Raw genomic sequence first — 14,292 nt, forward strand, 5'->3', positions numbered from 1 at the left:
TACCATCATTATTGCATTCTGTAAGCCTAGCCTATTCTTTTAAAGCCAGAATGGGTAACATCTATGTTACTTTATGTCAGAAAGTATCTCTGGTTTCATAAAGATTATGTAGATGAAAAAATACTTAATTTCCAATTATTTTTAAGAAGGATGCACCATATACTCCAGTCAGCAATAACTATGAATAACAACTGGTCTCTAATGTTTTGTTTATCATTTTTAAAAGACACAGCTAATCACGTGATGGCTAAAATCAGTCTCAAGGCATTTCCAAGTTATCTGAAATAGGCAGAAACATCACATGGTGTTTAAAAATATACAGTTGGCCCTTCTTATACATATTTTTTAATACACGGATTCAAGCATCCATAGTTTGAAAATGTTAAAAAAAGGATAAATTTCAAATATCAAATCTTGATTTTCCAATTTGTTTAAGGGACACCATTTTGATATGTCATTATATTTAATGGGACTTGAGAATCCATGGATTTTGTTATCTACGAGGGATCTTGGAACCAAACCCCAGTGTTTAACAAGGGTCCACTGTACTTTACACATCCCAGAAGTAACCCTGCTAGTGTATTTCCTGAAATAGAGAGTTGTATGGAACTTTCAAAATTAAACTTTAATGCAGCAGATAAACTTTTGATGACCAAGTGAAAAAGTTCCAAGTCTTGAAAATAATCTCAGAAATATTTTGTATTGTGGGCTAAAAGTAGATGCTTATAATATCCGCTAGTACATAAACTGTTAAAACCCAGTTCTGTATCTGTAACCACATATTGTTCTTACACAAAATGGTTTATTAATGCCCTCTAGTGTCAGAGAATCATGTAACTGCTTTTATACCACCCACATTACAAGATAAAAATGTTTGTCTGTAATCTGAGCAACATGAGAAACATTCTGCATAATCTTTTAACACATTCAAAGAACGGAGTGTCCCATGTCCTATGATCGCTCTGTCCATACTTCCTAGGGTTGCTTTTCTTCAAACGACAGTATCTCATTTTGAACAGTAAGTCTGAGATGTTTTGCAGTGTTTCCCTTTCTTGCCTGCATTATACCCTCTTTATGACAAACCATTTTAGTTTTAATTTTTCATTAAGTGGATAACCTAGCTGTTGCTGCCATTTACTGAGATACTTTGTCAATTCTTTCCCAACTTTTAGGGCAAAAGAGAAAGCTTGCTTATTTAATACAGATACTTAAACCAATAATAATGTTATCTCTACATCATTTTCCCTTTATATCCCACTCTGTCTCCTAAGATCCTTTGCTACACAAATCTAGCTATACAAATCTAGCACAACCTAGAATAAATTAAACAGGCTTAATGTTTAACCAAAACCTGAAAATATGGTTTACATGGTTTCAAATCCAGGTTTAATAAAACAACTGTACTGAACAATGTTTGCATCAGTCTAAAGCAGTGCTTAGCAGACTGTTTAACATGGTGGGGGGGGGGGGGCTGGCAATTATTTTTTCCCCTATGATCAAAGGACTGGCCCTACATTCATGTACAATTGTTTCTTTCTTTCTTCAAAACTTGCCAGGATCAGCAGCCAATGGCTAAAGGAATCGCCAATTTGAATAGTTCTAGTTGTTTATTAAACTATTTTTTATCACATCTACATTACTGAGAGGTTTCAAGGCTCCAAAGAAGTAAACAATTCCAGGTTAAAATTAATGAAAAAAGTAAACAAGACAAAAATGTATTAAATAGCACATTAGAACTGCTTAACAGGGCAAACGGGGTTTTAAAAAACCATATACACATGATTAATAATTAAATTAGGCCTTAGAGGCTTTAATAAAAAGCCATGCCTTGGCCTTGCACTGAAAATAAAGTGATGTTGGTGCTAGTCAGGCCTCCAAGGGGAGGTCATTTCACAAGTGAGGTGCTTGAACATTCAGTCAGTGCTCTTGTACAATCTGTTAAACGCAGATTCATAAATTGGTTCCACACAAGTGGTATTTCACACCTTGGCTACCATCCCATCACACTCTGTCTAGACAATAAATTCATAAGTGGAGAGCACAACACTAATGGAAACCATTCTGCCCCTTCTTATCTACAAAAAGTAAGTGTAACTGCATATTATATTTTATAATTTGTGCACATCTATAATTTTTATACATGACTGTATACATAATAGACTTTGAATATTTCACCAAATAACTTAGTTGCTCTATTGCACTTTTGTGCAAAAATACAAGAAAAGAAAAGAAAAGAAAAGAAAAGATAGCCCCTCATAATCGGGAGAAAGACCCTCTTTAGGCAAAATAGTAGTGGAGATGCAGTCAAACAATTGAAGACTGAACCGAATGATGTGTACAGTCATCTTTAATTCTGTCAGTGCCTATGTTATGCAAAACTATTCTTTAGAAGAAAGAAATGCATGTGGTGACAGAGGATTGTTGAGAGAAAATATGAGCAGTAATCTTGAGCTAGTGTGATTCTGAGTTTAATTTAATCATCCTCAGTGGACAGAAGAAGAAGAGGGAATCATACACCCAGTTACCTGTTGAACGCAATAGACCTTACATCTGAACACATATGTCACACATATGTGAGAATAAGACATTTCACAATAAGGGCTGATCCAGAATAGAATGAGGATGGCTGACTATAGATGGAAGATTGCCTTGTGGTGTTCTCTTTGTTTCATATTCCCAAGTCAGGATAGTCTTATATCCAGCATATCTCATGCTCAGACAATTCTAGTAGATGATCCATAGATCTTTCTATTCTGATATGAAGGGAATATGAAGTTGTCCATCCTCATTCTATTCTGGACCAGCCCTTATTGTGAAATGCCTTATTTTGCTACAGTCTGTTTTTCTTGTAATTTTGAAACTAATTGGTTCTTGCCCTCTCTGTCCAATGAGGATAATTAAACCATTTTCAGAGCACATGAATGGACTTCCACTAGTAGTAAGAATAATAGCAGCCAGTCATGTAAGGGAATAGTTAACAATCCAAAATGTGACTGCAAGGAAAATAAAGTGAATGGCTCATAGTAGGAGAGTCAACAAATGTGATGCAGTACCATATGCATGGATTTAAAAAGACAATGTCTCTTACCTTTGAGGCTTACGGATGTCCCAGAGTCCTACACCTTCCTTTGAGTTGGCAGTGGCTAGTAATCTGGGCTCTACAGGATTGAACATCACACTATGAAAGGCTGATGGATAATTTGCCAAGCAAAAGGGGTCTGTTGACAAAAGTAAATGTATTAATTATTAATTTCATTAATTTTTAAGGGAGATGACCTCTTGTGCAATATATTGACTTCTGCATAAATATTTTCTACCTGTGACTTCTGAAAATATTTTTAGACTGAAATCAGCATAGCAGAGGTTCAGTACCCATCACATTTTCTGCCATCCTTTTGCAGTAATTATAAATCAGTAACTCTGGATGCAGAAATACCACTTAACTGAGCCACAAAAACAAATCAGTTTTACTAAATGGGAGACCTTGAAAATGACTGCACAATGGAAAATATTTTAATTTAGATTTGTATCATATATAAAGAGTTTTAAGCAAATTAATTTTATCTAAAATCCATAGAAACTGTATTCACTTGCATTCACATCACATTACTAATGTCTGCAAAGTAATTTCTCAAAGTGTTAAAACTACTTAATATCTCATCTAATTAAAAATGGATTATGGCATTAAAATGAATGTGTCACTGAAAACACTTATAATACATTTTTATCAATGACTTTCTTTTATAACTTTAATTTGCTTCTTAGCTGCTACTCCCAATGAGCACATTCAGTTTTTAGGATGAGCACAAACAATTAAGCCTGCTTGAATTTTGTAAGTTCTTTGGCATCGTTTTCCTTTCCTTCATCCTTTAGGTCCTTTGTCACATGTCCCTAAGTTTTACTCTTGACTTATCCACAAGTCATATCAAAATCCATAATTTTGGCCCTAATAACAGTCTTTGACTTATACATAAGGCTGATTTATAATTTAGTATATATAGTATTCCATGGTTTATAATCACAACATAAACTAGAACAAAGAACACCACCACAGAGAGATTTAGGGGCTATACAGATGAGCGGCATGCAGCTGCCCCTTTTTGCCCCGAATCGATGTCACAGCAACCGCACACAGCAGCACCAATATGGGCCCTGAAAGGAGCAAAAAGAAGCTGTGAAAAGCGGCTTCTTTTTAGCTCCCTGGAAGGGGCATCATAGGCGCGCCAACGTGCCATGATGATGCCCATTCAGCACTGTGCTGGAGGTGTGTCATCATGGCATGCACCGTTTAGAAGGGTGTGTGCCAAAATGGCGCCCAGGCATTGTCATTAGAGCTTGGAGCATGTAGACACTCAGCCTTCAGCCCACCCATTGGCTGGCACAAAGTGCCGGTCTGTATAATCCCTTATTCTAATTATATAGGACAGATCCTTGCAGGCAAATATCACCACTCAAGGAACCTAATAATGAGGTTACAGTCATTTCCATAGTTGGAACAAGTCTGGACTGAAGCTAGGGACACCATCATGGAAGACTGCACAAAGACACTATGTGCAATCAAAAAGGAAGAGAATACTCAATGGATGAAATATGAAACTCTTCAAGCAGTTAGGAACAGATGAGAAGGCTAGCCTGAAGATAGAGAGCCCTCCCTTCATGATAGCTGTCATCCTTTGGCCTGCAAGGGAGTGAACAGGCAGGCCCAGCTCCATCAGGGCTAGCCTGAAGAAAGAGAGCCCTCCCTCCATGATAACTGTCATCCATTGGCCTGTGAGGGAGTGAACAGGCAGGCCCAGCTCCACCAGGGCTAGCCTGAAGAAGAAGAAGAAGAGTCCTCCCTCCATGATAACTGTCATCCTTCGGCCTGTGAGGGAGTGAACAGGCAGGCCCAACTCCATCAGGACTAGCCTGAAGAATAAGAGCCCTCCCTCCAGTCCATTTGCCTTGTCCAGGCCTCAGAGGGAGAGAATAACCACTGGACCTCATCCCCTTTCCCACCACCATTCCCTTCTCCTTTTGTGTCATGTATTTTAGATTGTAAGCCTGAGGGCTGGAAACCGTCTAATTAAAAATAATAATTGTAAGCCGCTCTTTAGGGCTGAAGGGCGGGGTATAAATACCATAAATAAATAAATAAATAAATGGTGACAGAAATAGGCCCAGAACTCTGAATGCAATTGGTGAGTGATTTGTTTGCAGGAAGAAGGGCTACTATAATAATCAATGTGGAGAAAGAGAAGATGACAATAAAAATGAAGAACAAGAGACCTCTTCCACAAGATCTGAGCAATTAAAAGGAAATTTAAACCAAGAATGGGGATTCTCTATGACCAGCAGGGGCAACATATTACTTGACCAATAGAAATAAAAACACAATAGAAACAATACACTGAAGAACTACATAAAAGAAATGAAAGGATGATAGACTAAGTGAAGGAAGACCCATTTGAAGATGAACCTACAAATTTAGAAAGTGAAATAGCAGCTGCACTCAGAGCACTTAGGCGAAATGAATCACCAGGGACAGATGGCATACCAAAAAATCTGCTTCAGGCTACAGTAACAGAATCTATGCCAGTTTTAACTAAAATCTGTCAGCAAATATGGAAAAGAAAACAATTCCCCGTAAAATAGGAACATGCAAAATGCATACCAATCCCCAAGAAAGGGGACATCAGCGACTGCAGTAATCACAGGACCATTGCTTTAATATCCCATGCTAGCAAAGAAATACTCAAAATTCTGAAACAAATATAATATATGGAGCAAGAAATGCCAGATGTCCAAGCAGGGTTCTGGAAAGGAAGAGGCACTAGGGATCATATTGCAAACATGCTGGATAATAGAGCACACTAAAGAATTTCAGGAGAAAACCAGCCTGTGCTTTATAATTTATAGCAAAGCCTTTGATTGTGTAAAACTGTAGATTGTGAAAAACTATGGTTTGCTCTTGAAGAAATGGGTGTGCCACAACATTTTATTCACCTGATGCATAATCTGTACTCAGGAAAAGAGACTACTGTTAGGACTGAATAAAGAGAAATTGAATTATTTCTAATTGACAAGAGGGTCAGGTATGGCTGCATTTTACCACCCCATCCACCTTATATGCTGAACATGTCATATGTAAAGCATGATAAAGACTTGGAAGAAGGAGGTGTGAAAAGTGGAGGAAGAAACACCAACACTCACCAATTTAAGATATGCAGATGACATCACACTACTAACAGAAAATAGGAGAGATTTGGAAATATTTCTGAAGAAAGTCAAGGGAAAAACTGCAAAGGCAAGTTTACGGTTGAACATTATGACAACAAAAATAATGACTACAAATGATTTACATAAATCTAAAGTAGATGATGAAGACATTGAAATAGTTCAAGATGTTCCATATCTTGGTTCAGTCATTAATCAGAATGGAGCGTGCAGTCAAGAAATCAGTAGACAACTAGACTTGGACATGGTACAGACCTCCCAAAAAGGGAGGCCTGACAGAGCTTGTTTTTCCTCCACAGGGAAGCCACAGCCACCAAACTGCACGGCTTCCCTGCGGAGGAAAAAGAACCCGCAAAAAGTGGGTTCTTTTTGCCCCGCTGGGCGGACGTCGCAACGCACTCATGATGTCACAGACGCAGCGCAACCTGTGGACACTATGCATTCATCACATCACAATGGCGGTGCCCATTGTTACGGCGCCAGCACGGCATTTAGCACCGTGTATACTGCGCCTTGGAAGGGCAACTATGAAAGGACTAAACACAACCCTTAAGAGTAAAGATATATCATTGAATACTAAAGTTATTATTGTCCATGTTATTGTATTTCCCATTTCTATGTATGGTTGTGAAAGCTGGACAGTGAAGAAAGCTGACAGAAAGAAAATCAATTCATTAAAAACACAGTACTGTAAAAGTCTTATCAAAAGATAAATAAATGGGTCCTACTGCAAATGAAGCCTGAACTCTCCATAGAAGCCAAGATGGCTACACTGATACTGTTGTACTTTGACCATATCATGAGAAGACATAATTCACTAGAAAAGACAATAATGCTTGGTAAGGCAGAAGGCCATAGCAAAAGAGAGATACTGCATGACAGATGGGTAGACCCAAATCAAGGAAGCCACAGCCCTGAATCTGCAAGACATGAGCAGGGCTGTTGACGAGAGGGTGACTTGGATGTCTCCCATTCATAGGGTCACCATAAGTTGAAGTTGACTTGAAGGCAGTTAAAAACAATACCTTAGAACCATATGGCAGACTACAACTCACAACTGGCCCCATGAACCTGTTTATACACCAAGGTCATCTTCATAGATCAAGTAAGTGAAGCCTGGTGAGATTGTCTTCTTAGTGCTTATGGCTGGATTTTTGGAATATTCTCCTGTAAAGGCTCCCTTGTCACCCATTCTTATGATGCTGGGCATCAGGTAAATCACCATCATCATTATTATCATAATCACCATCATGATCCTGCCTTTTGACTATTTGAAAAGCCATATCTCCCCATATGAACCTGCCAGAGCTTTTAGGATCGTCAGAGGGAGGCTTTCTCTTGGTCTCGCCACCATCACCATTCACTTGGTGAGGATATGAAACAAAACCTTCTCAGTGGCTGCTCCCACACTCTGGAAATACAGAAGGCTAAGCTGGTCCCCTCCCTGCTTCCTTCAGCCAGCAAACAAAGATTTTTTTTTATTTAAGCAAGCTTTTAATGGTTAAACAGGGAAGGTTCTCATTTAGATGTATGTTTTATCTGTTAATTTTTGTATAATTTTAAAATAATTTCATAGCGTTTTAATGTGGGGATTTTAAATACCGTAGTTTTAAAAACTTTTTTGTAAAAATTTTAATTTTTTTTTGTTTCTGGAAGCCACCTTGGGTCCCACCCTGGGAGAAAGGCCGCATATAAATAAAGTAATTTTTGCCCCAAGCTAGGGCTCAAAGTGTTACACAAAAATTAAAACAAAAGGAGTGTAAACCTATAAAATAGTACACTACCACAAAAAGGTACACTACTACACACACACACACAGAGGAATTATCATCCTCTAATGCATGCCTAAACTTAGTGATAGTACACATTTTGAGTAAGTTAAATCATGTCTGAAGAATAATTCCAGTTATTTCGAACAACTAAGTAGCTCATAAAAGTCTTTCTCAGTGTTCTCCAAAGTTTCCAAGGTTTCTGTTTGGGAAAAACCCCTGGAAGAATCGTCATTAAAATTTACAGGAAATATGTGCTTTCACAGGATTTCTTCTCTTTTCTTTCCTCCCTCATTCCTGTCTTTCACAGTGTTACACATTATCAGTTGTCTTCAAAGAAAGAGATCAGCATCCACAGACATACATATGTAGCACTTACCTCCTTGGGAAGATTCTCTGATATCCCAAATAAGAACTCGGCCATCATCAGATGAACTTGCAAAAACGTTATCATTCACTGGACTCACTGATAGTCCATATACTGCATCTTCATGGGCAAACACATCCAAGGTTTCACCACTGAAACAGACACAGCTGTCAGTGTCACTTCTTTTACCTTTAGCTTGGCCCTATTCTCACGAAGAATTTACACCTGATGCATTTATTTAAATATTTATATACTGTCCTGTATCACAAGCTCTCTTGGCAGCTTACAATAAAGTCTGTTTAAGCAATTTAAAATTTAAAAACAATAAAAGTAATTTAAACATTCTAAAAGTATAGTAAACAAATGAATAATTTAGAAATAGACTAATTTAAGATGTTAACACATTCCAAAATCTTTTTATATGCAAGCTGAGATGAATTCATTAGTCCATGAAGGCTTTAATAAAAAGCCAATTTTTAACAATGCTAGAATGAAACTAACATTAGCATAAACTGAGCCTCCAAAGGGAGGGCATTCCGTAAATGGGGAATCACAGCACAGAAGATCCTCTCCCACATCCTCAGAGTATATTCCTCCCACAGAGGTGAGCCCCTCTAATAGACATCAGTTTTCAGGTACGTGTAGATATGGCGAAGGATTCCTTCAAGTACTGAAGGCCTAAGCTATTCAGGACGTTAAATGTTCTCACTCAGTACCATGAATCTGGACCAGAACCATACTGGCAGTCAGAGCAATTCCTTTACAGCCAATGTCATATGGTTTCTGTCAAGAGTACTAGTCAGCAACAGATTTGTACACAAACTGGGTATATTTATGCAGCTAAATGCTTCTTCTCCTCTCTACTCCCTAACCCCAAAATCTTATTTGGTGTGTGTGTGTTTTTCAAATCAGGAAACAGAAAAGTAGGGGGAGGCTCTGCTCTGTCTGGACAGAACTATGTGCACAGAATGAAGGGTTTGGGTCCTGGTACATTAAACCACTAACTATATCTCTGGCAGCTAGCGCCTTCTGTCAGCAGGATGGTGAACCACATTGGACTTTTTAGTCTAAACCAGTGGTTCTTCAATTTTTTACCCTCATGGCTCTTTACATCTACATGTGGATGTTGTGCGTTCCTGCACAATATAGTATTTTGTTTGTTTAGTGTACATATTTTTGGTCATATATTCATGTATATATTCATGAATATACATTAAAATATTCATGCAGCAATGCCTTGTCCCAAGAACTGGGCAGTGATGGGGCAGGTGGAGGAAGAAAAAGCAGCTGTTCAGAATGGGCCCTGCCAGAGGCCAAAATCCAGTAAGTTTCCCTGCTCTCCTCTTCCTCCTCCTCCTCCTTTCTCAGACAGAGGAGACTATTCCATGCACCCTCCTTGCTTTTCTCTTCATCTCCAAGACAGAAAACATTTGGGAAGTGGAGGAGGCAGCAGCGGAAGCAGGATCAGGGCCAAGTCTCATGTCCCTCTTGCCGCCACAATCCCAAATGGGCAGCTGGCAAAGAGAGGACTTTCCCTGCTCCTTTACAGCAGCTACCAGCCGCTCTGTGGGTGTGTGTCTTCTGCACGCCCTGTCCTCAAAGCAGCCAGAAGCCACTTTATTTGGCCTGTCTGCTTCATGCCTTAAATATTTCAGATCCTGCATATAGTTGTCAAAATGACTTGAATCTTAAGGCCTATGGTGGCCTAAGGAGATCTCTGTGTTGCCTCCTTCCTCACACCATTAAAGATTGTTCAGGCAATGGGAAAAGTTTATTTACCTCTCAACGTCATGCAACAAAACTTGTTCATCATTGCCTATAAAGAGAAACAGAATTTGATGTTACATTGGAAATAATGAAGAAGGGATATCAAAGGGCAAAATGAAAGACACAAAGAAAAGGTGTTACTTTTTGCCATTGCAGAGGAAAATAGTAACAGCAAACTGGATTCCCAGTGACCTCTTTGCCTTTGACACACAAAGCAGTAGCAAGAACAACATTTGCTGAGATGAAGCAAAAGATGGAGGTACTTACTTGCTTTTCTGGTGCTAACTTAAATTGATGCCGCATTGCAAAATTAATACAGTTTGACACCACGTTAACTGTTGTGGCTCTTTCCTATGGAATCCTGGGATCTCTAGTTTGTTGTGGCACTAGAGCTCTCTGAAAAGAGAGGGCTTAATATCTCACAAAACTACAAATCCCAGAATTTCATAGCACTGAGCCACAGCAGTTAAAGTGGTATCGAACTGCATTAATTCTGCAGTGTAAATGTAGCTCAAGTTAAGTGGGTTGGAACAGAAGAATGCCCCAACATCCTTGGCTTCTGCCCTACATATATTATCCCACTCTACTATCCCAGAGGCCAACACAGAATACAAAAGTGTGTTCATTGCTGAACATTAGATTTTGGCTTCCATCTCTGAACTGAACAATATGGCACAGAAAATTTGCCAAGTTCCCCTCTCCCCAACAAAATCTTTGCTCCCAGAATCTCCAGAAGCTCAAAACCACCTCTCCTTCTCTTCTGGCAGCGTGTGTGTGTGAGTGTGTGGGAGGGGGTACTCAAGTCACCACTGCTGCCATCGCAATATTCCTTGTCTTCATTCTTTCCCTTCCATGGTGTAGTGCCAAGGTGCTGCTACCACTGAGCCAGAGGGAAGGTGAAGAGGTGGGGAGTCAAGCAGCAGTAGCTGCAGACCTCTCTGGTGATTTGCTAAAGTGTAGGCAGCAAACTATGCTGCTGCAACATTACACCATTCATTTTTAGTGGCTTTTCTCCTCAGCAGCTAAGGGAGAATTTAGAAGTTGGAGAGGCACAAAAAGGGTTAGTGGGGCCCACAATTAGTCTCATTTTCACACTTTAGGGAAAATGAGACTAAATCCAAGGCTTAGCCGCCTTGGGTCCCATTTTGGGAGAAAGGCAGGATATAAGTGTAATAAAGAAATAAATTTTGTTGGTGTGATGTGGATTTTTCTCGCCATAATTAATAAAGCATATTCCAAAGGCCTTTTGTTTCTCCAAGCACTTTTTGTTTATTAATAGAATAGTATGCCTTCCATATAACACAAGTTTAGCCGATAAATTTGCTGTTCTTCACCTTCTTGCTGTCAGTGTAAAGAAAACCTTCACTCTTCAGAATGTACAAAGCAGGGGAAGGAAAGAAAGAAAGTGCATATGATGTATGCTTTCTATTACACAGAATGTCATAAGCAGTATCCAGAAGATTCTTCATGCCTTCAGGATCTACACAATGGTAACTGTGAACAGGCTACAACAGGAAAGGAGCCATAATTTCCTCTTGTGTTCTTTTTCAAGCTTTTTTCTCTTACCTCCAGAAAAGACTCTGGTGTTGCCACTATTAAAAGCAAGACAAAATATATTAGAATGATGCTCTCCTTTCAGCTGAACAGGTTTGACTCTGGAGTGAATTGCTTGTTCCATATGCCACAGCAGGACTCGGCGGTCATCTCCACCTATGTAATATAAAACACAAGATTCAGGAAAGGCATCTTTATAATTTCTATTGCCAACACTATTGATAACAATAAAAGCACATGATTTTGAGTCTCTACTTTTGGCAAGATTCCTCATTCTTTTTCCAGGAGGGTACATTTGTAAAGTGTGACTGGCATAAGCTCAGCCAAAGAAGGTTTAACGGCTGATCTGTGGAAAAGACAAAAGCCTTACCTTAGACTTACAACCTTGAAAGTACTCTAAGGGGTGAAACAGATGGGCAGTAAGCGCCGGCTTGGGGGTTGCATGGGGGCATGGTGTTTAGATCATGCCTGCCCCAAAACCTCCCCCAAGCTAGTGTCACACTGCCTGCCCAGCCAGACTGCGGGCAGCATTGCAGCACTCCGGTGGCATGGCATTCATACGCTGCATGCTTAAGGAGCGCAGAAAAGCTGCTGCCACCGCTGAAAAGCCACCCCTTTTCTATGCCAAAAAGGAGCAGCATTTTGCTGCTTCTTTTTGGGCCAGAAAAACACTGGATCAGGGCAGCAGTGTGCAGTTGCCATGACCCTGATGCGGCACTCAAAGGGGCAGCATCAAGCTGCCCCATTAGGGCTGTCTGTACAAGCTCTCAGTTTTTCTTGTTGGGCTTCAACTTAGGAGGACTACTTAAAATGGCAAGATTGTATATTATGAGCCAAACATAGTTGGCTATTTACAAAGAGCTTGCCAGAATTATTAATTTGAACACTAGTCCAAATTCATAGGCATGACTGCAATTTATGAAAGTATTTTAATGTCCTTATAACTTTTCCAGAAGGTAAAGGACTCGGAGCAAAGTACTGTACATTATTTCAGCAGCTAGACATATTTACTGCCTTTCTGATGCATCAACAATGGCTTATCACAGCTGCCAGCAAACTGAGCAACTTATCTCACAGGAACAACAAAGGTACCAAAATGTTCAGTTTGCTTGCAAAGCCTATGTGGTACGAGAAACCCAGGTTTTCAATCCAATTCAATAGTTTAAGTAGGTGAGATAGGAAATGGGACACATATGAATAAAATTTAGATTTGAACCCAATATTTTGTGTGAGCTCTTGGAAATTTGCCCTAGAAAGACTTAGTCATATCTGCTGATGCTGGCAGAGTGCTTAGAAATTGCTCATAAATGAAAAAATTTACACTCGTTAAATATGATTTTGCAATGATAGACAAATTGGCAAAATATGTGCTTCTGATGGATAATCTGATTCATTTATTGGCAGTTTACTGCTAAGATGAGAAACTGTGTTTACTGTTTAATACAGAGTTTTTCAAATCAACCCAGATTGTTATAGAATAATTTAGTTTTGTATGTTAAATTCAGATCTTCACAGATTAACGGCAATTTTCAGTACAGGTTTGGATAATATTAGCCTTGTTGTATTTTTATATTTATGTTTTCATTTTTGTTTGGCTTCCTTGTTTCAGTTAGTTTGGAATCAACACTTATTCAAGATATCAGAAACCTCAGAAGACCAAGGTAGTCTGAATAATCCTGTTCTGGATCAGAATAACTGGTTAGATTTAACGCAGCTGCAAAGTAACATATTGGGATAAATTATACATAATTTCTTCACATTTATACCAAGAATATATGAATTTGCTTTAACTATACAGGGAAAAGATCCTGGAGACACTCACAAAACTGGACCTTATTTAATTAAACTGATTGGCAATAGCATTTCTTCACACATGCTGCATAACTGATGGAACCAAAATGATTCAAGGGTTGGAGCAACATCCCTCTGAGGGCAGGTTACAGTATTTAAGGCTTTATAGTTTTAGGGAAAAAGGTAAGAATCAGTATGATAGCTTACAAAATTGTGTGCAGTATGGCAAAAAAAGGGGGGAAAGGGGTCCCTTCCTCTCTCAAAATACTAGAACTTAGGTCATCTGGTGGAAGAAGGAAAGAGGAACTTCTTTATACAGCATATGCTTCTTCTGTTTAGCATATACCAGGTCCAGTCACCAAGAAAGCAACATGATAAAACTTGGATAACTATGGTATGTTGCTAAATTATTGGGCATTTTAAAGGACCCCCTTAACATATTGTATATATTTTTGAATTACTAGCATTTTAAATTCAAAAATAAATACAAGCTAATAACATGTTTTATTCATTAATGGGGTTGCCATAGGTCAACATGAAGGCAAGTAACAACAACAGCAAAGATGTTTTGTGTTAGCCGCAGGTACACTGCACATGATGAAAATACACAGCATTAATGGAAAAGAAGCATCTCAAAGTTGTGGAATACCCTTAAATAATATTCCAGAGAGATAATATATTATGTGTATCCCAGTATTTTATTAATTGCACTTGAACTAGAGTATAGAAGTATTGAGTATAGAACTAGAGTATTGAACTAGAAGGAGCCCTGGTGGCGCAGTGGTTAAATGCCTGTACTGCAGCCATTCACTCGAAACCACAAGGTTG

General features: G+C 38.9%; 1 protein-coding gene across 1 annotated transcript in view; it reads right to left on the bottom strand.

The window, feature by feature from the left end:
* Positions 1-11,829, bottom strand: part of DCAF5 (DDB1 and CUL4 associated factor 5) — a 48,876-nt gene extending 37,047 nt beyond the window's left edge. Inside the window, exons 1-4 of the mRNA XM_042448222.1 lie at positions 11,686-11,829; positions 10,132-10,168; positions 8,365-8,504; positions 3,089-3,218 (exon numbers count right to left, since the gene is read on the bottom strand). Of these exons, the coding sequence (XP_042304156.1) occupies positions 3,089-3,218; positions 8,365-8,504; positions 10,132-10,168; positions 11,686-11,797 (419 nt within the window). The 5' untranslated portion in view covers positions 11,798-11,829. The remainder of the gene's footprint in view (positions 1-3,088; positions 3,219-8,364; positions 8,505-10,131; positions 10,169-11,685) is intronic.
* Positions 11,830-14,292: the final 2,463 nt, after the last annotated feature.

This window comes from Sceloporus undulatus, chromosome 1, assembly GCF_019175285.1.
Source record: "Sceloporus undulatus isolate JIND9_A2432 ecotype Alabama chromosome 1, SceUnd_v1.1, whole genome shotgun sequence".
NCBI classification, from domain to species: domain Eukaryota; kingdom Metazoa; phylum Chordata; class Lepidosauria; order Squamata; family Phrynosomatidae; genus Sceloporus; species Sceloporus undulatus.